Source organism: Neopsephotus bourkii, unplaced genomic scaffold (genome assembly GCF_033783945.1).
Source record: "Neopsephotus bourkii isolate Nb327-2 ecotype Australia unplaced genomic scaffold, CSIRO-AGI_Nbou_v1 NB_1189, whole genome shotgun sequence".
Lineage (NCBI taxonomy): Eukaryota > Metazoa > Chordata > Aves > Psittaciformes > Psittacidae > Neopsephotus > Neopsephotus bourkii.
Genome location: NW_026901674.1, coordinates 5000522 through 5025262, shown reverse-complemented (window position 1 = coordinate 5025262; position 24741 = coordinate 5000522). Strand labels below are relative to the sequence as shown.

Sequence of the window (24741 nt, the reverse complement as noted above, 5' to 3'; positions counted from 1 at the left end):
ATCAGCTCTCACACCTGAGTTCAGCAGACTCCTAAGGAAGAGGCTGAGCTTACCCTTGCACAGCAGGAGTCGAACAGGCCCACAGAAAGAATCCTCAAACTTTAGAAAGAAATTAGTACTAAAACCCACTCATCTTGAAGTAACCATTGGAGCGGAGCACGATTACTCAAGGCAAATGAACTCTTATATCAGTACTCTGGAAATTAAAATAATAATGCTAGAGGAATTATTAGAAATTCTTATATATACATATATATTGCTCAAGATTTTGTAAGTTTTTAATCTTGACTCAATGTCCAATCTAAACATTATGTTCAGTTGTGTCCTAGGACCAAAGCTTTTGTTTACTCTTGTACACAAAGTTCTATTTACTTTTGTACTGGAATTTATGCTTCATAGAATACAGAATATTAAGAATGAAAAGAAACACAGAAGCATTTTAGGTGCAAAAAGGGGGAAATCCCCCACCTTTTATTTAAGAAATTAAAATGCCTCAAAACTAGTAAGATAGCTGTACAAGACTGTTTGTATCACCAAGCTAAAATGGCAATCCTGATTTTATTGGAAATGTTGTGCAGGTTTTATGTACTCAGACATGGCTTCTTGAAGCCCCTGTCAGTGGAATGAGCACACATTACTCTCCTGTGGAATCCCACAAGAACACAGGTGGCAATGAGACCATGATCTTAATTGATTTAAGGGTCAAGTTTGTATCTTTAAAACAACAGTTTAGAACACCAGAAAGCAAATCCTTTATGCAACACTCAAGCACACCATGTTATACTTGCTTTTAGAGTGCCCCAGATTAACATCACATATAAATACTCAAGTGAGATGCAAAGCATCTTGCAAAAAAAGGAAGGTACACAATACAATTTCATAAATTAGGAATAGTTTATCATAATTTATTTCCTGGCACTAGTTATAGTAAAGGCAAGAGGTGATATGCACTACTATTTGCAAAAGAAACACAAGACTCATTTCTTTATCCACCCAAAATACTATATGATCTCAAAGATTCTGAGAGAAAATCTATTGAAGACATCAAAATACAGTGTTACAGGATACCCCTAGGAAAGTGATGATTGCCAGCTTATACAACTGGGTTTGTATGTTTTAAATGCGCATGTTTATATAAGTAAAGCATCTTTAGTGTTTAAAAACAACTACTGTAGGGCACCATTTTTACCTGATCACTTCTCAAAGGCCAGAGCCACACTAGTCACAGGCTTTTCCTCACTGGGTTTTTCCCTGAGGCTTGCAACACATACTTTGATTAGAGAGTTTTTAAATTACACTTTAGCCTGTTAACACTACAGGGCAAATAAAACTAAGAGAAATAGAACTAAATTCTTTTCATTCAACACAACTGTTAACTAAACACCAATTAATTACACCCACACAAGCCTAATGAAGATAATGGGGTTGCAGAGAGTTCACCAATGGTATGAAGTGGCTTGCAGCATCCTAACCTTAATCAGTTAACTACTGCATAATAGGTAGGATCACAGGATAAGCCATCCTCTTTCTACATGCTTACAATTACTATTACTGTTAATGGAAATTACATGGCCATACAGATAATTCATGTAACATTCACTTGATCAGGTACCAAAAGTGATAAATACTTGAGGGGAATCCTTACTAGTATTTCAAATGGTTTATTAAATAAAACAGTGCAAGGTTACTAAATAAACCAAGTATCAATCTGCTTCAGGTCACTGCTGTCCTAAAGGTAAAGCTGATAACTTGTTTTTTTTTTTCCCAGATGGTTAATCAATACCATCTGGGAAGAAGCGGTTTCTCTATGATGCATTTTATTTAGAGCCCTTTAAAAGGCAGAACGTGGGAAACTGATCTAGAGGCACTTGAAATGTATCAGAAGGCACGGTTCTCGCATTGGGTTGTATTATCTAGCATACTGAGGATGCTCCCAGAGCACGACACCAGTTACCTCCACAAGTCTTCTTCCAGGAATACTTTATTAAACTGGAGCTTTCCTGGCCAAGCACACAGACGTAACACAGACCTGGAACTAGTCCACAGTAACGTACCCAAAGGAGCAGCCGCCCATCGTGCTAACGTGGTCTGAAGGAGGAAAACCTAATGAGGTATTCACTGCCTGCTCTCCTCAAGGAACAGGTAGTGTCAGTTTAGAAACTTACTCTGAGGAAACAGCTTGAAAGAAAAGAGGGTTTAACTCTCTGGAGAGGCACCATATTATTTCTGAAGGATGTGAAAGGAAAGGAAAACGATTCAGTAGGGATTTTACTTCATTATCACCCCACCCAGAGAAGCGAACACACAATGAGCAAAGGTCTACACATATTGATTTTAGAGCTGAGGAAGTGTGCAGCTAACAGCTTTTTAAGTATCTCCATTTTCAGTTACTTCAACAAAATTACCAATGAACAGTGTAACAAAGTGAAAGTTTTTTCGTAGGAAATTGCAGACTAAAAATGATCATTTAGGTTGTGAAACGTTTCTTTTCATTGAAAGTAAAGAGCTTTTAAACACAGGAGTTACCGGGGCACTTTGCGGCGTTCTCCTCACTAGACATTTCACAAACCATAATCTGTCTCTCTTTCAGGATGATAATTTCACACCATTTTGTTGCTCGGAGACTTTTAAACCTAAAGAGTACCTGCTCCCGGCATTCTGACTTTGAATCACCACAGCCAGCCTGAGGGAAGCGCCGACACGCGCGGTATGAAGGAAACCAACCCAACCCACCCCACCGCCCGGCTCTGCAGCACCCAGCCCAGCAGCCCAGCACGGGCAGGGGGTTCATCAGCGGCTCCACGGCAGCAACCCCCGTTTACCGACATTCACCCCCTCCTCAGCACCGTGAGGACACACCGGGACCTCCCGATGGGATGGCGGTACCGGCGCGCCGCTCTCGCGAGAGCTGGGGCAGCCGTCGCCTAGCAGCCAGCCCGGCCACAGCCGCGCCATGGAGTCCGAGGCACGGCAGAGGCTGCGGGCGATGCGGATGGAGGCGGCGGAGTACTACCGAAGCCACGGAGTGCCGCAGCGGATGGAGGACGCGCTCAACACCCTCTTCCCCCAGAGCCCCGGGGATCTCTACGGGGAGCTGGTAGTGCGGGGAGGGGTTAGCAGCGCGCAGCCTTGAGGGAAACCCCGCAGAGCCGCCCCCCGCGCCGGGCTGAGGGGCTGCAGGGCCCGGGGGTTGCTTTCCTCGGCGGGCAGGATGGTCAATTTCCTTCCTGTACTCACTACAGGGGCGAGGAGCGGAGGGGAGGCCCCCCCGATGCACGCCGTACCGGGCCTCCCCGCGGCTCCCCCCCAGTACCCGGCGAGGTGCCGGGCTCTGTAATTGCCCTCAGGCAAAAGGGATGCTGCCTGCGCCTTGGGTTTGGTCAACCAACAGGTTGATGAGAGGTGTTCAACTTCTCCGACTCATAGAATCACAGGATGGTTTGTGTTGGAAGGGACCTTAAGGTTCATCCAGTTCCAGCACCCTGCCATGGGCATGGACACCTTCCACTAGAGCAGGTTGCTCCAAGCCCTGTCTGACCTTAGATGGGCTTTGACTCCCACAAGGTTTGCGATGGTTTTACCTTTGCGACCGGTGGCACTTTGACACTGGGCCAAATACATTTCCACAGCATCGGGGCTTTGTCCTGTGCTGGTTTTGTGTACCAAAATAAGGTCCCTTCCAACCCAAACCATTCTATGACTCTGTGTAGGCTTAGGAGGGCACAGGTGGATGTCCCTAACAAAGGTGCTGCCTATCATGGCGTTGTCTGGGGCCGGTGACAATAGGAGACTGGGTGCTATCCATGCTGCAGCATGCTGCAGCTGCTCCTGAAAAGCAAATGGGCCGCAGTGGAAGTGTCAAGAATCGGACCAATTTTATTGTTCCCAGTTGGCAGAATACTGTAGACAGAAGTTCTAATGAAACGTCTGTTAGTGGTGATATTGGAATTACCATCACTGCAATAGTGAGAAACTCTTGAATAAATTCTGATATGTTCTCTGATGTGAAAGTGGCTGTGGAAGTGAAATACTTCATTGCATCTTCCACCATTTCCCATCTCCAAGAGTTTTGCTATCACTAGTGGGAGGGCACTAGAACTGCTAACACCTTTGCTTGGTGTTTGGCATGTCCCTTTTCTATGTAGCTGCGTTTCCTGGTTTTCCCATTTGGTACATTCAAGGTTCCGTGACTGTGTCTGATACCAGACTAAAGAATGAAACTAGTAAGGAAGTATGTAATAAACCTCAGTAGCAACTTAATCCTTTTGGTAAAGCAACATCAGTGTTTATTAAATATGGGCAGAGCCCTGAATAAATTCACATAGGTGGATGATGACAGTTTAAGAGGTCCATTAAAGACCATGTTGGAAGAAGCAAGAGAGCTCTGCCTGCCAGAAGTCCAGGTTTCCATCTTTCATAGACCTCAAAGCGTCCTAACCTAAAATCCCAGATTTCCTATGGAGTAGTGACCTCTAGCTATACCAGTTGTCTTGAGTCTTGCTGCTAAGTGCAGCATAATCACAACTCCTTAAAATTGTGCTGGCCTTGTTAGCTCAGTTCTGGATAACCAAAACCCCACTTCTAATTAGGAGAGTTGGTCCTGGTGATCAATAACCTTACACCAAGTATGTTCTGTAAGAGAGGAATCTACAAAAGAAGTAGTTATCATTGATACTGAAAAACTTCCTGACAAGCTTCTCTTCCAGATTAAATCTGCTATGAAGATCTTTAATACTACGTTATTGAGTGTTGAGACACATCAACATAAGAACATATGTTCTCATGTACATATGTATTTGATGAAGCAACCTTGAAACATTATTAGATATGTGGGACATTACATACTTCCTATAAGCAAGAAATATATTCTAAATATACTTATTGTTTTCCCTGTGTGCAGCATGTACACAATTTTATGCATAGCATTTCACATGAGAACTTTTTCTAAGCAGGAGGATTTGGGTTAAAGATTGGTTCTAGTTTTATTGTTAGGGAAAAAAATTGTAATATAAAGCTTAATAACTACATGTTAATAGATGTTAATAAATAAAAACATGCTACAGGAATTTTAATATACCAGTAGGATCTAGTAGCATTCTTTACGGATTTTAAAGAGTTACTCTTGGCCAGGATTTTTCTCTTTCCTTATGAGAGAGAAGAGACATGCATTCTTTCAAGATCTTGTCCACAGACGAACCCATTATTTTAGAGCACCTCACCGCACAGTGGAGGTGGAGGCTATGCGAATTCTAATAGAAATCAGTTTAATGAGTAGCACAATGACTAATTTTGGTATTCTCTATAAAGCCAAGTAAGCTTTGGACAAATGCCTGGTTTTTAGGAGAGTAAAGGAGATTTGGATACTCATCGCTAACTTTGCTAAATAAAACACATGTTCATCTAACCTGGATGCGGCTTTGGACTTCCACACTTAGATATGAGTTGGTTCTGTTCCCTGGAGTCTCATTCTCAAGGGTATACTACAGAAGTAAATGTTCAGTAACAGAAATATTTTGAATACTGCAGAATATAAATGAATTTGCTCAATGGTGGATTCGATTGAAAATACTTATTGTAATAAACTCCTCTTTGCATAGAAATTGACTTTTAACAAAGTTCTTTCTCTTTCATTTAAGGCTAACTACTTTTCTACATTTTCAAAAGCTCCAGTAATATCCAAATTAGTTGGAAGAAAAGTTCTTGATGGAGTTGGTCAGCCAACACTGGAAGTGGAAACACACTGTACAGTTAGAAACTATGAGAGGGTATGAGCTGCTTCTTCCTGGTTGATTTTTTTTAATAAGGAATCAAGGAGAAGTACTCTTCTACTCACATCCTAAAGAAAAATGTGTACAGGTGAAAAACACAGTATAGGTGAAGGCAGGTTTTTACACTGAGCTAATAAGCTGATGTGGGTGATAGTTAAGTCAAACATGATCATCTAGCACCTACAGTGCAAAACTAGTGGTGCATTGCCATCTCTTCCCCAACCACAAATACTCAAGATATTGTGTTTGCAAGTCTAGCTGTTCTGGAGTAATTGTTTCTGCTTCCTCTCAGCTAAACTAGGGTTCACCTCATTCTTGAATTAAATAGCATTTCTTAGCTACTCACACTATGCAAAGGTAATACTGTTAATGCAGGCAGCACTGTGATATTTGTAAATGATTTCTTCATTAAGGAAATTCTCTTTAAATATCATTCTTCAGCAATACAGAAATGTAAGTTTAAATTACTTAAGTAAGACAAAATGTAACCTATCATGAGGGATGACATTAAGCATGAAAGCTGGTGAATCAAGGTACAACAGGCTACCAACAGCTGCAATAAAACCTTCTAATGACTGTATAGTCTTTAAAATAACTTCATTCTATTCTGATAACAAAATGTATGTGTAAACCAGCTCTGTCAGGAGGTTTTTACCTAAGTAGTTGTAATTGAGGTAAGAAACTTGAATAACATCTGTGATTACCAGAGATTAGGAAGAAACGGATGAAAAAGCGAAGCAAACAGTAAATTTGGAGAAAAGTCCTTATAGAGTTGATAAGAACAAATACTTCTTAGTCCTTCAAATGCCATTTCCAAGTGAGAAATCAATAAATAGTGTTTTATTAAATCGAATAGTGGTTTAAGCCTTTTAACGTTTTTATTTTGCAGAGGATTTGCTCTGTTGTCATGTCTTCGCATTTTCAAACACTTGTGAATGCTTTACCTGAAACAATTGAAGCTGATGAGAAAGAAAGGAATAACTCTGTTAATGCTGCTGTGGAATGGGTCAATGAATCACTGAGCACAATGTTAAGAGACATGAAGCCTACTGACCAGGGTGAAGTTGATAAGATGCTTGGGTAGGTCTTGCTTATTATGCAAATTATTGCATCTGAAATATACACCATTAATTTATATTGTAAATTAAAAACATATAAAAAATGTTTTCTACTGTTTTTTAAATATTTTTAGAACATGATGTCTCAGGTACATGCATCATATTATTTCCTGCTTTTTTCGCAATTATGATACGAAAATTGTGCTGGTTTTTACAAGGTTTCATACATGGGATACAAAAATAAAGAGTCTTTAAGAAAAAAATGCTTGGACATGTTCATGAGTCAAAGTTTCCATTTATGAAACTCATTCGCACCAGTTTAATTCAGTGGGAATGTTTTTTCAGACTGCTACTCCCCTTCTGTTCATTGCACTGCAGAATAACAGTGGTACAAAATGCCTCTGTGTGTGTCTTCTGCATTAAGGTAATCCACAGATCTTCCTTATGTGCAGGAGTCTTCCTTATGTGCAGGAGTCTTCCTTATGTGCAAGCTACTCCAAAAGGCTTCTTAGTTGAGGCAATTATTTTCTTTGGAAATACAGTTTCTGTGGTAAACATCCGTATTTTTTCATACAAACATTTCTTCTTGGGAGCATCCCAAAGTGAAATACAATGGCCATGTTTTTCCATCTAAAGAAATATGTTTGGATTTTATAAGTAAAAAACAAAAGAAGTAAGGTAAAATTATCACAGATGTATCTGAATGTGTTTTCACACTAACATTAGAGGAGCTACCAGACAACATTAGTGGCTTGCTTTACCCTGGAAGCAGTAATATCATCCTTTGTTGTAGTCAGAAGTGTTTCTTTCAGCTATATCACTGAGGGAAATGACACAGCTTTAAGGGGTTGGCCTGCCACACTTAACACAGTCTCAAGCAAACAGACTTAATTGCCTTCCATGTGGATTAGCTTTGGGGAAACCTTGATGAAGGGAGTAAAGTCTCCACTGGGAAGAAATTCTTCCAACTGAAGTGAGTCTAAATAAGATTTTAATGCCTTGTTTACAGTACTTTATATATCTTACATTCTTCCTTTGCCTGAATTGGGTGAGTGTGACCCATGACTTTGGGCATGTAATTGAAATTCTGCCACTTCTGAGCTTGGAGCTGCTTAGATAACCAGTATACAGTTTGTCTATTGGATTAGCAACCTAGGCCAGGCTGCTGTATGTCGTGAAGTTATGACAGGATCTGTTAATACTCACGAAAAGCAAATACATCCTTCATGCCAAAATTGTCTGCTCAAAGCTGACTTTCCAACCACTGTGATTTGAAAAGCATGCTTTAACGTTTATAATACTTGCTTGTGTTTCTTTTTGTTTAACCAACACTGCAGAAGACTACAAAAAAAAAAGTCATTTATTGGCTTCTCTAGCTTCACACAATGAGTCTATGGCAGAAGCTTAAGTAGATGCCCTTAATCCACCTCTTAGCATGTTCTTTGCCATCTATCTGTGTCTGCTTGTCACATATCTAACAATATTTTATTAATATTGTAAATATATTTTGTTATATTGTTAATATTAACAAAACAAATATTAGAACATAATATTGTTAATAGAGACAATAATCTTTATGTCTCTTCCCTCAGTGAATACTTTACAAAAAAGGTAGAGGAAAAAGAAGAAATTCGAAAGCGAGAAGAAAAGGAAAAAGGCCAAGAATCCCCTTCATGCATTCCACCAGCAACAGCACTACCTGGGGGGAAAAAAACAGCAAAACAAGGTTTTATTTTACTTCATTGTAATGTTTTCTGCAATACAGATATTGATAAGGGTGCTAAAATACTTTCTGAAGGATTCTGTGGACACATTACATGATGTCTCATGGTCAAAGGGTTTGGTTACTCTCTTCTAAATCTTTCTGATCACAGCATTTCTGCAGTTTCTACTGCAGAAATGAGAGGGGGGGAATACAGTTTTCTCATCATTCACATGCATTTCTGCCTTTGTTTTACAGTTGGCTTAGACAGGAGGTTATTAATATTCAGAGTGAGGAATAAGAATGGAGGAGGATGCAAATGAATAATAAAAATGAAAATGATAAGGAAAGAAAAGGGAATCACAGCACTGAACAGGGAAATAGAATTAAGATAGAAGTTGAAAAGAGTGGAAAGAGGGAGGAAGGGAAGTTTCTTGCTAACACCAAGAAAAGGTGAAAAGCAAAAGAAGAAGAAGGAAGGGGATGAGATGGGATTGATGGACAGAACATAGTAAAAAGCAGTAAACAATCCTACTAAAGGAAAAAATGGTGTGAGAGTAGGGAAAGAGGGGAAGTATAGTGGCCCGGATTAAAATCCCAAAGGGAAAAAGCACCATATGTTATCTTCATAGATGCATCACCCTCATAAAAAAATAAAAAAAAAAATAAAAAAAAAAAAAAGTTTTTTTTATCATTTATTCAAAGGGCAGAAAATTTTGGCAAATTATTATTTCTTAGCAGTTTAGTTTCCAGTCTCATATACTGTTAGTAAAACCTCCCAACTAATATGTTAGGTATGCACACAGTAAATTCACCTTTGAGCTGAAATAGAATCATAGAATCATACAATAGTTAGGGCTGGAAAGGACCTTAAGATCATCTAGTTCCAACCCCCCTGCCATGGAAAATGTATTATCTGCAGCTGTCAGGACCATCCACATATCATTATGTTGCATCTTATACTTTTAGCCAAGCTTCTGCTGACATATATATTACTTGTTATCACTATGTTTTCTTAATACTTGATTGTGGCATTGACTGTAATATTATTGTTATAATCAACACCTACTATTAACAGCCAATGATTATAAAGCTCCTTGTTGTTCCAGACCACTAACAGATGGTGACTTCCAGCAGCAGGTGCTTTCAGAGCATCTATGGTGTAATTTATGCAGGTTACAAAGTAGTGTAGTGTGAAGGATCTCTTGGAAACACTGTGCTTTGTCAAAGTTGCTGAGTACTGGATTACTAGTGTCTATGTATGTAGCTTTTCATCCTCAGTGAAAGAAGTATAGAATCTGTTTATATGATGAAAACGATGTATTATCTACTCTGCATATCCCAATTAAGGTCCTATTAAGAACATTTTATCATAAAATATCAGTTGTATCCTGTAATATTTATCCTTTATTGAAATAAAAACTTGTTCTGCACTCCTATTAGGAACCAAAGTAGTTGGTCAGGTTAACAAAAAAGTCCCCAGTACAAAAGTGTTGAGAATCAGAGTACTTACTGTGGTTTCACATAGGTGTTTACTGTACAAGTTTTTGTAAGCACTGTAGGCAATAAACATGATAGTGGAGACTGCTAGGTCTCAAGCGTTTTGGCAGCAGTTACTCTACTCTGTGTGAAAGGGAAATAATTCCTTTTGAAAATGTAGACTATGTAAAATACTTGTTTTCTCATTGGAAGACCCAACTATAATAGGACTAAATTTGTTTCACATACATTATTAGAAGAAATCAAGTATGGGAACTCCCCAAAATCAGGTTATTATGTCATCCTCTAAGCTGGTTTTGCAAAAGCTGATCATATAAAGGAGAAGGATAAAGAATACTGAAATCACGGTTATGAAAGGAACCTGAAAAATGAGGCAACATTACTGGATATAAACATAGATAAATAAAACCACAGATTTCAGTGGCTGAACATCTCCAAAAGAAATGGATCTGAAATACATTTGAAACCAGAGTGACCTTTGCATATTTATAACGTCATTTCATATGAAACAACTGATTCTTTTGTAATACATTGGATAGAACTGAAATGACAGTAGCATATTTACATAGAACTGTGGTACATAAGCACATGTTTTAAACCAAGAAAATAATTAACTACTAGTCTCTGACTTGCAGGAAAGAAGGTGTCAGTTCCAGAGAAAATGATCCCACCTGCAGAACCCGTTGAATTGGTGCTTTGTGGCAGCTTAGCTATTGGGGGAACATCCCTTGCTATAGCTAAGGCTGGTGCCACCATTAACCGTGTCCCGTTGTACTTACATATCTCACTGCTGAAACACGATCAGGTACATGTGACTTTTGTCCTTTTTATTTATTTTATCCCAGTTATCACAATTACTCTGGAATTCTGAAGCCAGTAGTCCCTTGTGACAGTGGTGTTAAATATACCTCATGGAATACACCTTTAAGACCATTGCCTGTAGCAGCCTTTGAGCCCTGTGCCATAACTCAAGTATATAAGTTTTATATATATTTACATTTTATATAAATTTATGTAAATCTGATTTTTAACATTTTTATAAACATTAAATATGTTACTTTAATGTTTAATGTTCATTTAGCACTTTTATTAATTGGTACCCCCAATTACAGGATTCACCTAAAGAAATGACTCTACCACTCCCAATGGTTACTGTATTGAACTGTGAAAAAACTGCAAAACTGAAATTAGTGAAAGAAGTTATGCTTATACCACCCGTTCATTTATCATTCAAACAGGTACCATTTCATTTATGTTCATATATATGTATTCTATAGACTTAATATCAACTATATATGTACATGAGTACCTGGAACTTTGCAATATAATCCTTACAAATTGTATCTTTCATTTTTTTGTTTGCTTGCAAGGCCAAACTTTTAACAAATGTTAGTGCAGAATTCTAACACTAGGAACATTAAAAGAAGTAAATAGATGAAAACTTAAAAGAAGGTACATGAAGATTTCAATTTAAAAATGTATGTGCTAGAGGAAAAAAACCCCAGTGCATTGAAGATGATGTAGGGCAACTGTGTTACACAGTCAGGGATTTTAATTTTGTTTCGATTGTGATTTTACATTAGTAGATTATAAATAGTATCAGTTGACAGACCACACAAAAATAACAAAACTCTTAAATTCATAGGAGAGCCTAAAATCTTTGGGAATAAATTGCTTTTAAAATGGCATTGTGAAGATAGAATGGAGTACAAAGCAGAACAAAATCTATTCAAGGGGCAAGAAGGATGGTTGATCCAGTCTGTCAGCCTGGATCAACCTTCTCTTTTTGTTTAGCCATGTGTTGCATTAAAGAATGTATCTGCACAAGATGCCTACATTAGGGATGTGATTTCTACTTTGTATGCTGGTGACCTGAACAAATTGCTGAGCTCGATTCTCTTTTTCCTTTAACTTTATAGAATCGTCACCAAGAGCTCTGAATAAGTTTGCTAATTCTGTGCCTTTCAAAGGCAGAATGCCTCCTAGTGCTCATGGGAGAGTAGCAAGATGTTTGCTGCATTGCGAAAACCGTAACCATTCGTCCTGTGTTGGTGTGTTGTCAGCTGTGACTGACTTCTGCCCCCTTCAGTATTCTTTTGCTGGCACAGCTGAAGAAAATCTGAAATGGGATTTATGAAGTTAGCATTAAACTGTTACTAACTAAGCAAAAAAGGAAAAAGGGTCTTAACACTAAAAGCAATGGATTCATTTAATCAGAGTGTTCGTCGTTCCCATGTTTAAAATTAAGACAGCGATTTCTTTTTCCCTGCTTTCTGGTAATGTTCTGAAGGTAAATACATTCAATCTTGCCAGAGTTTCCACTTAGGAAGTCTTAGAGTTACGATTGTGAAAAGTGATTATCAACTTTCCATTCCTCAGATATTATACAGACTGAGATAATGCCACATGTTAGACTTGGAAAGGCTTTCTTTTGAAGAAGAAGAGACTACTTTTCTTGCCATCCCATTCAGCAACATGACCAAATACTCATGTTCATGCCACTGCTACTAACCCTTTCTCATTTGATACTTCATGCATTTTTGGGTGGGGAGGATTGCATTTAGGAAGCTTATAATAGTTTTGGGGTTTTTTTAAGACTTAAGATCTACATTTAGAATAAGTGTTCTCTCTCATCTGATTTAACCTGCTAAAAAGGAAATAATATCTCTTCCTTTTGAAGATTGCTGTTGTTTAATTTCAGGGCTTAGAAAGAGTTCTGGATATACAGAAAGAAATTATGAGACTGTTGGATCCACTAAGCAAAGAGGTACAATAAGAATGTGTAATAATATTGTGATGTACTTCATTTGGTCTATTTCTATTCTCTTTTTAAAATTAAACATGGAACATTTAGCCTGTTATCAGGCTTCGTCTTATGGCACAGGTTAGAAGACGTGTTTCTCTGACAGATGAATAAGCATTGGCCTTTTGGTGATATTAAATTAACAAAGATAAAATAGAACAGTGTTCTAAGCATAGTAGGACTGTCTGATTACCTGAAAAAGTATCCTGGGAGTGAATGGTATCACAGTGAGTATACAATACATGGTTCTGAGCTTGCTAAATCACACACAGCTACACACAACATGCATTATTCAAGGTGCTGTTGCTGTTAGAGTCTTCATAATAATTTCTGAGATCCCCTGTATTTTTGACAGACTTGGTGAGAATCTTTTGAAACAATGGTTGGAGTGATGCCCATGTAGAAATGAACATTTCTATACAGGTTTAGGGGAGACCTTATCACCATGTTTCAGTATTGAAAGGGTGGCTACAAAGGAGATGGAGACTCTCTCTTTACAAGGGGTCACATGGAAAAGACAGGGGGTCATGGGTACAGTTAATCCCAGGGAGATTTAAATTCAACACAGAAGTAAAATTTTTCACAATGAGAACAATCAACCACTGGAATAATCTCCCCAGGGAAGTGGTGAATTTCCCACCATTGGACACTGCTTAGATTCAGCTGGACAGGGTGTTGGGACAACCAGTCTAGGTCATGGTTTGCCCAGAAAGGTTGGCTCAGATGATCCTTGAGGCTCCTTCCAACCTGGTATTCCATGATTCTGAGATTTGAAATGAGTTACCACCACAAAATGAAAGTGGATAGCTGCTGATAGTATTCAAGACAAAACAGAAGCTATATCCTAACAAATATTTGCAATCTCTTTAGGCCAAAATTCAGTCACTTTATTTGTATGACCTTTTTGGACTTTTCCATGAAATTGATTTCTTTCTTGTTTTACCCCCACCAGCCCAGTCCTCGAGTACCAGACAGTAAGAAAGGCAAAGCACAAAATGCAGGGAAGAAATCCACGGTAAGAAAAGAGACTTTCATTTTAAGCCTTCAGAATAGTAATAACAACAGCAGGGAACCAAAATGTTCTAAGGAAATGAAGCATTAATCTACATTACTGCTTTGGAAAGGTCAAGGCAAGACTTTTAAGTGTTCCAGATGTTCGTATCTTACATACTAATTTGGATGCTTCTGGCCATACCTTCCCTTCCTGTGGAACAATAAGAGAAAGGGGAAATTCTTCTGGAATCCAGTCATTTTTCATATAGAAATCCTGGTAAATTATCCAAACAAGCATTTTTCAGGCCTATAGTGCCAACAGAGAATGTGCCTTTTTGACCATGTAGGCCATAAAACTATAACCAGTAAGATTTGCATATTATGCTGTTTCCTGACTCAGGGAGCATAACTCCCCTCTTAATCACAGAATCATAGAATAGTTAGGGTTGGAAAGGACCTTAAGAACATCAAGTTCCAACCCTCCTCCCATGGGCAGGAACACCTCACACTAAACCATATCACCCAAGGTCTCACCCAAGGCTATGCTGCATTAAGTTCTCAGTTCCTGTTTCAGGTTATAGATAGTGGCAGATACAAACCAGGAGCTAAAGGTCAGCACTCCAATGTGCACAGGACATTATTTTGTATGACTCAGATCACTTCAAAGCCTGTAGTTTGTAGATGAGTTTTCCATTTAATGGGATCAAAACACCATGTGGATTTTGCTCTCCATTCTGAGAGTGTAGAAGGTTATAGTATAGACAGGAATTACTATATGCTATAGTATAGACAGAAAAAAATGATTTTATAAAGATCATGCTTTTAATAGAATGAACAAGGCACAACATATGGGTACCTTGACACTCACATGAAAATGCAGACTTAACCTCTGTAGTTCATTTTCTAATTCTCCTCAAAACTCATGCTTTCCAATTGTCGTTTCCAGTCTAACCTAGGATTATATCCTGCTGCTTTCTGGGCAACTTAAGGTCACTCTTTATAATCCAAAATTTACAGGCTTTAAAGTAAAAAATCAGTGTTTGAAAAACCTACAAAAATACCTGACAATAGAAGGACACATGAAGGGTTTTCTTGATACAGCTCTGCTTGCAGCTCGTGTCCAAGAACACTGTTCCTCAGGCAGACAATTCTATGGAGCTGTGCTTGAGGTATTTCCCCTCTATGAAATTTGTTCCTTCTAGAAGTCCAGGAAGATTCTAGTGTTTCTCGAACACTCCACAGAAGGAGTATCAAAGCTGTAGTTGAGGATAAATGAGTAAAAGCTGTTGAAAAGTAGAGATTATGTTTTTGTTGCAAAGAGATGGTCCACAGCACTGTCAACTTTTACACAGCATCCATAGCAACTCAGTGGTTGTTAAAAGTGTGTTTGAAGTCTTTTTGCAAGCCAGTATTGGCCATGTAAGTACAAGAACTATAACATGACTAGACATATTTCCAAAGATAGTTATCTCTCTACTCACTAGCACTTGATCATCCCTAATTCATAGAAAATTGTCCTTAAAGCTGCCAATGGAATCTCTGATAACAGATTTATGTTTTGATGACTGAATGCAGACTGAAATACAGTGAAAATATATATACAATTATAATATATATGCATGTGTGTACATAAAGTAATTATTTTTGTTTTACTTGCAGCAAGAAGCCTCGAAAAGAATATCACACTTAGGATGCCCAATAACAGGATGTGATAATCTAGAACAACTGCTACTCCTAATGCAAACAGCTTGCGACAATAGAAGCCTGCAGCTAGGAAAAGATATGTACTTAGCAATAAATTGTGCTGCTCATGAATTAATGGATTATGTAAGTTATTTTCAATATCTATCTTGTTCTTTCAGAGAAATATAGCCATTGGTTAACATTATTATCATTACGTTGCAAACTCACCTCGAAGCTTCTAACTAATTTTTTAAGGTAGCAATCAAGCAAACCAAAAGAATTGTCTTTGCGTTTAAATCAGTCCTACAAGTGTAACAAATGTGTTACTGGCTTGTGAGTGCAAGGGGATGAGACATGCAGACATCCTTCTGGTAGCCTGATGCGGTGGGAGCAGGGAGAATGGATGTATTCCTCCTCCTCCTCCCCAGCATACTGGTGGCATGGAACAAGGCTCACTGGACCAAGGCAGACCCCCATTATAGCTTTGTCCTACATGCATAAATCTCTGTTCCTTTCATGATTTAACTAATCACTGAAATGGTATAAGCCTGACTGCACCAGCCAGGTTTAGTCCTTTTCTCTGTTTAATTTATTAATTCAGATTTTTCAGATCAGTCTGGGTCAAACATAGCAAACTCTTTAATGGGCAAACACCTCTGTTTACAAGCTCTGTTCTTCATCTCACATCACATCTTAGGCAATTTTGAATTCAAGTATTAAGCAACAAATCCTGTTTTGATGTTTGTTGGTTTTTTTCATTTCACCACAAGGTATAAATGAAATAATTCTCTCCTATCCACCTTACTTTCAAGGATGAAGAGCAAGAAATTATTTACACAAATATACTTCTGCAATTCCTTAGCACCACTACATGTTTATTTCTCCATTATACTATATCCGTTGTTTAATTCAAACTACCTTAACCTTCCTGTCATAGTACAATTCTGTACCCACTGAGATTCATCTCATTCTGTATCCGCATTAACCTTTTCATTCTGATTTTTATTTGATAGTTTATTTATCTGCAGCTGAAGTCTGAAAGTTCTTGCCCCTTGTTCCAAAATTTATCAGGTTTCTCTTTAAGCAGAAAAAAACCTTCCTATTCCATTTAATATCTAAAGAGATTAATTTGGGTGTACTGTAGTGACTAGTATCTTTCGTTAAAGCAGTTGGTTTCCTGACAGTCTGGTGTCTGTATCCCATATACCAGAACAAGAAAAATCTTAACCAATGAATTACAGTTACTCTCTAACTTTCTGTTACTGAACTGCTGAAGTCACTAAAGCAGTGGCTATTCTGGCACAGTCTGACAGTCTGCTCTTAATAATCCTGCAGTTTGTGCTTCCCATAATGATGACACTCGTTTTAAACTAGCCCTTTTTGAGAGGGGTGAGGGACAAGGAAAGGCAGCACCTACGTTTTGAGCACTGGGGTGCACTCTTTTCCCCTAGCAGTATTTTCTTTATGAAATAAGGACCCAAAGTTAGCTCTGGGGGGGAAGTGATTAATGAAACTTTTCATGCAAGAGTCAATAAAAATGTCAAATACTGATAGCTATCATAAAGCAGTGTAAAATGGGCAGAGTTCCCTAAAAATGCTGAAATAGATCTCCTTTGGTTTAGGAGTGGCATGGCTCAGAGATTTTGGCATGAGCCCCCTGGCAGAGTTTTCTATAACGATATGCTGGGCACTTACATGCAGAGTAAAGCAGACAAATGAATGGGGGCTTATTGAAGAGCACACAACCCACTGCATTGATAGGGATACTGGTGTCACAAGAGCTGTGTGCTTACATTAGCGCTCTGGTTTTTAAATCATTACCTTCCTTATGTTTTATGCTTTTTACTTTACTTTCTAGCGTAAAGGAAAATATGAAATACTCACTGGAACATTCAAAAGCCCTGATGAAATGATTAACATGTATGTGGAGCTGACTGACAAATTCCCTTTTATTATTGCATTAATAGATCCCTTAAGAAAAGAGGTAAGATACCACAGTGCAGTCCTTGGGAAGCTGATAATACTGTTCAGTGGCAAATCACTGAACTTTTCACATGTTTACAGAAAAGAAAATACAAAGCTTCTGCTTTTGGAGTCATTCAGCATAAATATATCACTAGAAAAATTATCAATTCATTTGCATATTTGTAACTGACAGTCACTCTAAATCTTTGTGTACTTTTGACACAACTCCTGATGAAAATAATCCTGGCATGAACAGAAGGTGGTCAGTACAAACATTTTAAAGAATTACAAGAAAATGCTTATTTTTCCCTGAGCCACTGTGCCATTTTTATTACATTTTCCTTGCATTTTGTTACATTATTTCCATAATTCAAATTATAAAATAAAATTATAAAATTCAAGTTATATGTTGCTATGTATATTATATTATATCTAAAATTTGGACATAGCTGTATATTCCTTCAAATCCCTCAAAAAAAAAAAGGTTGCTGCTATTCTTCATGACTGAGATTTATTCCCAAAGCCTGACCAAGCCTGTCACTGGCAGCATTGTGTGATAGGGATTAAAGTGATTGTAAGATCTCATGTATTTCCTATTGCAATCAAAGTTAGAGGAGTTAGTTTAGTGTGGCTGATAGATTATAACAATAAAGTAAAATACTGTTAAGCATGTTATCAAGTTAGAGATGGGTGAAAGAAACAGATTGAGTAACTTTATTATCATTTCTACATAGCTAAGATTGTTTCCATGTATGACACGATAGATCAGGACTTAATCGTAGCAGAACCTACAATTGCAGACCTGGATCCTGCAGATGCAGAACTTCATAAATATCGCTCTTGCTGTCAAACTTTACACATTATCTCCTTTAAAATAAATATGAGGTGTTGTTTTCATGAACAAAACATGACGGCTGTGATTAGAGGGGAAGCACAGTGAGGTTGTCTTTGTGAATCTGCCCAGTGAATAAATAATTCTAAAGCAGATGAACTGCAAAATCCATCTGAGTTTATTCTTAACTGGAACTTTAAAAGTTCATTTTTCAAGTGTCTCTATTAATTGTTACCTCACTGTCTTCCTGCACTGCTTCACTCTGACTCTCTGAATTACCCATGTTCCAAACCAGCAGTTTATTCCCCACTCCTGCCAGGCCTGCAGACTTCCATGATAATCTTTATGAAGGAACAACTGCAATATGAAAATCAGCAGCAGAACCTCCACAGACAGTAAAGTGCAGTTGGGATTAGAATACTGCTAAGGGACATGCCTCTCCTGCTTCTCCCCTCACTCCCAAATCTATAAGGTTTGCCCATGCCACATCTTTGCCACAGATCTTTAAGCCCTTGAGGCTTAGTTCTGGTACCAGTTCAGCAATTCATTGCCAGACAGCAGAGTGTTTGAGTTTTAACATTTGTTCAGCTGTCAAAAGCTTCATTTTCACTTATGTGTGGGCTTAAAATCCTGAGAGGAATGGACACTTACACAGATTGCAACTACATTGGTACAAAAGTCCGTCTGATCTGCAGATAAAGAATTGTTAGTGGCAGAATGATTAACTATAATAATAATGTTTTTCATGTGATAACTCTATGTTAGTTGATAAATTTCTGCTTTCAAATTATTTACATATCCTTGTCCTTTATTTATCCTTAAATCTCAGTACCATGTGGGCAGTGCATTAAAGATCAAGAAACAAAACCCCCAAAACGCCAGAGCTTTGCTGAAAGCAAGCATTGCATTCTGCTGTTCCCTCTGGCTCAGCCTTGCAGCTCTGCTCATCCTGTCTCTATGCATGTCATTGAGTCTATGACTGCCTCCAGTTTCAGTATTTTATATCCAAACAAGTATTAGGACATTAAAATGTTAACATAAAACTGAGTCCTCTGAATAAAACAGTAGAAAATTATTTGTTACTCCATTAAAATGGAATAAATTTCAGGAACAAAACCAGATAGCAAAGTCCTACAGTTAATTTAAATGGAAATATTTTAAACTATACTGTATGCAGCAAGCTTTCAGTAATTCCAGATCAGCATTTATGTTTTCTAGCAAGAGCTTAAAATTCAAGCAAAATTCCAGTAGCATGTTTTTCATAGTTGGACAGATTTAAAATACAGTATAAAATAATGTTTATATGAAGAGTAGCTTTAGGATTAAATCCAAATTTATTCTTTATTTTTATCTCCTTCAGTTTAGTTTTATAAAGTCCAGTTATTTACCTGATTCTTTATGCAGGACAGACAGCAATGGAGTAACATATGCTGTGCTCTTGGTTCCAAATGTTTCCTGATTGCTGAAGACACTGCCACGTGTATTTCCAAACTTAAAATTGACCAAAACTTAAATGTACCAAAGTGCAGTGGTGTTGTCCTGAAGTATATTAACCAAACTAAGGTCTCAGACCTCATAGAACTTACTGGACTTCTAGACGGTGAGTAGAGTTGTGGCAGAGGGGGGGAGGCTGTCTGTCAAAGCTACAATAAATAGCATGGAAATACTACATCATTTTATATAGTTATCGCCACTTCTAATTTAGAAACTAAAGAAGAAACTAACATTCATGTTTTGATTCACGAATCTCTGTTCAGGAGCTTAAACCAGCATTCAGTGCTTAACTACAGTAAATGAATACACTGATGTTTTCAGTGTGGGTGCCCTTTGACACTGCAGCCAAGTGACATACACTAGATATCAGAATTCAACAAAATGAAGACGTAGTGGAGTAATCTGAATTTTAACTGCTACTAGCATTAATGATTAAGGAATCCAAACAAGTACAAAGTGTTTAAAACTGCAGTTTACTTACATTATTGACTACATAATACTGAGCCTGTGTGGTAACAGTACTACGATCTTGTGCAGTTTCAATAGGGATTTCTCTTTCTATCTATTTTTCTTTACTCATTTTTATAAAATAGATGGACAAATTTAATATATCTGTTTGCTCCAAAAGCCCAGAATCTCTATGTCAAAGCAACTAAATAGCAACTTAAAGTTTTAATTCACTCAGGATGTAAACTCCTTTTTTATACTGAACAAAAATCATTACTGTAGTAAGGAGCACATTTCAAATGAACAGAGCAGCCTCCTAGCCTGTAAGAATACATTACCCCACAGATCAGTGAGAGACAGGAATCAGGCTGGAATGGTAGAGATGCCCTTCTCCACGCTGGAAATAAACCATAGTGTTAATGCAGCAGACTTACAGAGTTTACATTTAGATGAGCTGGGTTTCGGTGGGTTTACTCCTGTTTGCATTTAAGCTTTGGTAGCCCAAGGATAAAAAAAAGAATGCAAAGTCCAAACAATTTCTATGTCAGATATGTAAAATATACTCTAATTAAGGTTTTCCACTCCCGTTATGTGCAGGTCAAAGACAAATTACCATATTAGGAAGCCCAGATGGAGAATCTTCTGATGATAGCCTTGTGGATCTGGTACGTATTGAAAGCTGTTCAATTGCAGAATTGCCAAAACACTGCTTTTAACATGAACTGGTTTTTAAAGAGAAAGCCTCTTTCTGCTTGAGAAAGAAACAGCGTTTTACAAAATGGCCTTTTTCTTGAGAGTTGCTTTTTTTTTTCTCCCCCCACAGAGTGTTAATCTTTGAGTTTAAAGAGAGCACACAGGAAATTTGCCAAAGCAGGGAGGATATTCAGAAGTGTGCGTGATCTGTTCGGTTGCATAAAAAACCCTGAGTTACTTCAAACATTTCTGAGTAGTAATAATATTTTAGGCAAAAAACTCCTTCACACCAATATATCGAGTCTTTTTGGATCAGAGCTACATTTGCAAATACAGTTCCATCCCATATGCCAGTGAAAATTATTGTTTGCATGCGACCAGTCTTTCACGAAGGGGTTTTATTTCTCCTTAGAGGAGGGGTTTTATCTGTAGAAAGCTGTGAGTGTTAAATTAGGAGCAGGATACCATGTTTAATCAGGAAGAATGCCTTCGCTTCCACAACTCTAGTTTTAAACTGCACTTTCTCATTTAAGGCTGTCGGACTGGGTGCCAGGTTCATCAAGTTGGGAGGTCTTTCCCGCGGAGAAAGGGTGACCAAATACAACCGCCTTCTTGCTATAGAGGAAGAACTGGCCGAGAATAGAACGCTACGTATGAGCTTCTTTCTTACTTTGTTTTCAGCTCGCAATGAATACGGGAACAAAGATTGGAGGGAGAATGATTGAAACTGCACCACAGGAGGGAAGTGAAATCAAAAGACTAGAAATAAGCGCTGACAAAAAAAAACGTAGGATAGCACTTGCCACAATGTATATTGTTGTCCTAATGGATTATCTGTTTACTGAATGTTAAAATAGACCCCTTCTTGAGGAGTAGCCCACATTAAGCTTTTCTCCAGAATTAATTGGTTGGAGTCTTGAAGCCCACAGTGCAAAAAGGAACAAAACAAAACCCATGCATGTAACACGCCGAAAAGCTGCCAAAATGGAATTTTAGGCCAAATACCCCACCTCCCTGGAGCCCCTAAACAGATATTGCTAACAAAACTTCATTTCACAACCCTCCTTTGTGCGTTACATTTCCAGCAGAATGTGTTTGGAAAGCTCCAATTGCATAGGGAACCAGGAAATAAAACCCAAGAAAACCTGAAGCTGGCAATGCACATTCAGCCTGAGCCACTCGTACGCATCTGCCTGCGTTTCAGCATCTGCATCTTCTTTTTACACCCTTAGCTACCCTGTTAAACGCTTAACAGTTCATTAGAGGCACTGCTCACTTGCTCAGGTATCAATCAAGGCAGAATAAAGGCGTACAAGCTGAAGGGGAGGCAGAGACAAGGGGAGGAAGAAAGGAAGGAAAGGGTTTGCAGGAATTGCATTGTGCCAAAGAAAAAGACACATGAAGGAGAATTAAGTCATTTTACCCTCTTATTTCTCATCATTTTCAGTGTGCTATACACGGGGTAGCAGCACTTGACACGCACACTATAGAACAAAGTTTTTATGTTAAAAGAATTTGTACTGAAATCTGAGTTGCTGAAATCTCCCCCTTGCTCAAGTATAACCTGATAAAGAAACAGAAGAGCAGAAATTCTTCTTTTTGCTAAGAAAGTGGTTTCACAGAATGCACTTCTCAAAAACCAAGACAGATAATTACAGAACTATAAATCTGAGCTGCCTCAGGCGTAGCAATGTGTTCCCTATTCAAATGGTATAGTCTAAACAAAAGAGCTTGAGTCTGACAAATATTTAGACCTATATCTCATAAAATGAAAGAGCAACAATTCTCCACGCCGTTAATCGCTTGGCAGCAATAAAATCAGTAACTAAATCAACAGCAGGGAAATACTGAGATAGCGCATCTGAGCTGCATACCAAGCTCTTCATTTGGCTGCGCTGCGAGCTGTGGAATACACCGGAGAGCTGGGAAGTGGAGGGCTCGCTAAGTGGCTCATGGATGGGAGGTGACACTGCCCCATCCCTGGTGTGGCTGCAGGGGACCTGCAGCTGGGCCAAGGAGTACCCCTACAATGGGCAAGCTCAGCTCTCCACTGCCTGCTCCCTGCTCCCTACGGGTCAGTCCAAGCCTTAACCTCAGTGCAGGCGTGTGTATCAGCCACTGGGTTCACGTGGCTATTGCGTGTGAGCTGCTCGCAAGTGGAGTCAGAGAATCCCAGACTGGTTTGGGTTGGAAGGGGCCTTAAAGCTCATCCAGTTCCAACCCCCTGCCACGGGCAGGGACATCTTCCACTGGAGCAGGCTGTTCAAAGCCATGAATCACACACTAAAAAGCAGTCTGTACTAAAAGGTAACATACAGCTGAGCCATGTCGGGGTGGGCACTCGTGCCTGTGGCAAAGCAGGGAGTGAGGTGGTGAGGTAAGGGAAAGGAGTCTCACAGAACTGGGGAAAACAGCAGTGAGAAGAGGCTGAAGCGTTAGTTTCAGGAGCAATGGCTGAGTGTGGGCTTACATGAGGTTGTGACAGGCCAAGGCAGAGAAATGGCATGGTCAGCTGAGGGGAACTTCTGCAAGAGCAGCATTGCAGAGTAAGATGGGTGTTCAAAGAAAGGGCAGTGAGATGATTAGCGAAGAAGGAAATGTGCAACAAACACCGCAGCTCAGGCTGCTGTGCACCATGCCCTGTCATTAAAGTGCAGGCCTGGTGCTCCTCCATTTCTAAGGAGCATGAGGAGGGCCACAAAAATGCTGCGAGGGCTGGAGCAGCTCTGCTCTGGAGCCAGGCTGAAAGAGCTGGGCTGGGGCAGCCTGGAGAAGAGAAGGCTCCTGAAGGGGAGACCTTAGAGCAGCTCCAGTGCCTGAAGGGGCTGCAGGAAACCTGGAGAGGGGCTTGGGACAAGGGCCTGTAGGGACAGGCCAAGGGGAATGGCTTGAACCTGCCCGAGGGGAGACTGAGCTGAGCTCTTAGGCAGAAGCTCTTCCCTGTGAGGGTGCTGAGGCGCTGGCACAGGGTGCCCAGAGAAGCTGTGGCTGCCCCATCCCTGGCAGTGTTCAAGGCCAGGTTGGACACAGGGGCTTGGAGCAAGCTGCTCTAGTGGAAGGAGTCCCTGCCCGTGGCAGGGGTTGGAACTGGATGAGGTTTAAGGTCCCTTCCAACCCAAACCAGTCTGGGATTCTGTGATTCTATGACCAGCTTGGAAAGGTGCTTCCAGGCTCTCATAAGCATCACATATCCATGATAAAAAAATCCAAGTGCACCAGAGAACATTACGGGAAACCAGATTCCAGCAAACATTAATTTCTTTTTTCTCTTCTATTTCAGGTGAACCAACTCTTGAATTTGTTGCTTTTCCTTATGAATCACAGCCAGAAGAACCTTCTGATGAACTCGCTCCCTCCACAGCTCTCCCAGAGAGCCCCACAGGTTCATAGCCCGTCTGCACAGCTCCCGGCGAGCAGCACACTGACTGACCCAGGTTGTCAACATTCACTTCTGGATAAATTCCTAAAGAAAACCCTGTTCTAGTAAGAAACTCATATAGTAACTGTTCTTTAATCCATTTTAAAGGCATTCAAATTGTAGTAGCTTCCCTTTTCCACTGCTTTCAGCTGAAACCAAGTTAACTGAGCGGTGGCTGTAGTCTGAAAACACCCCCAAATTCTGGGCTGTATTTACAAACTGACCAAACAAATACCTCTGTGTTAAGTCCAAAACCAAATGTTTGTTTTGGGAAAGTGGAAATCTCTCTCCATACAAAGAGCAAGCTATTGACAAGCAGTAAAAAACCAACAACAAAGCCCTTGACTGTCATCCTGCTCCATTGCCCCCCCTCTCCCCCCGCCCC

The 24741-nt window shown here is 39.3% G+C and overlaps 1 protein-coding gene across 3 annotated transcripts; it reads left to right on the top strand.

Moving 5' to 3' along the window:
• The first annotated feature begins 2856 nt into the window (after nt 1–2856).
• ENO4 (enolase 4) lies at nt 2857–24433 on the top strand. Of its 3 annotated transcripts, XR_009727051.1 has the most exons (15): nt 2857–3097; nt 5637–5765; nt 6658–6848; nt 8419–8552; nt 10664–10833; nt 11141–11266; nt 12730–12795; nt 13784–13846; nt 15484–15651; nt 17366–17491; nt 19709–19904; nt 20843–20910; nt 21472–21589; nt 22027–22222; nt 24219–24433. XR_009727051.1 is itself a non-coding variant. In XM_061364243.1 (14 exons), exons 1-14 carry the CDS (start codon nt 2954–2956, stop codon nt 24326–24328), a joined length of 1809 nt encoding a protein of 602 aa, XP_061220227.1. In that variant the 5' UTR covers nt 2858–2953; the 3' UTR covers nt 24329–24433. The 3 variants fall into 3 exon arrangements, 2 of the variants coding, with proteins under 2 accessions (XP_061220227.1, XP_061220228.1); XM_061364243.1 differs by lacking the exon at nt 22027–22222 and having other exon boundaries at nt 2858–3097; XM_061364244.1 differs by lacking the exons at nt 2857–3097; nt 22027–22222 and adding an exon at nt 4037–4625.
• The last annotated feature ends 308 nt before the right edge of the window (nt 24434–24741 follow it).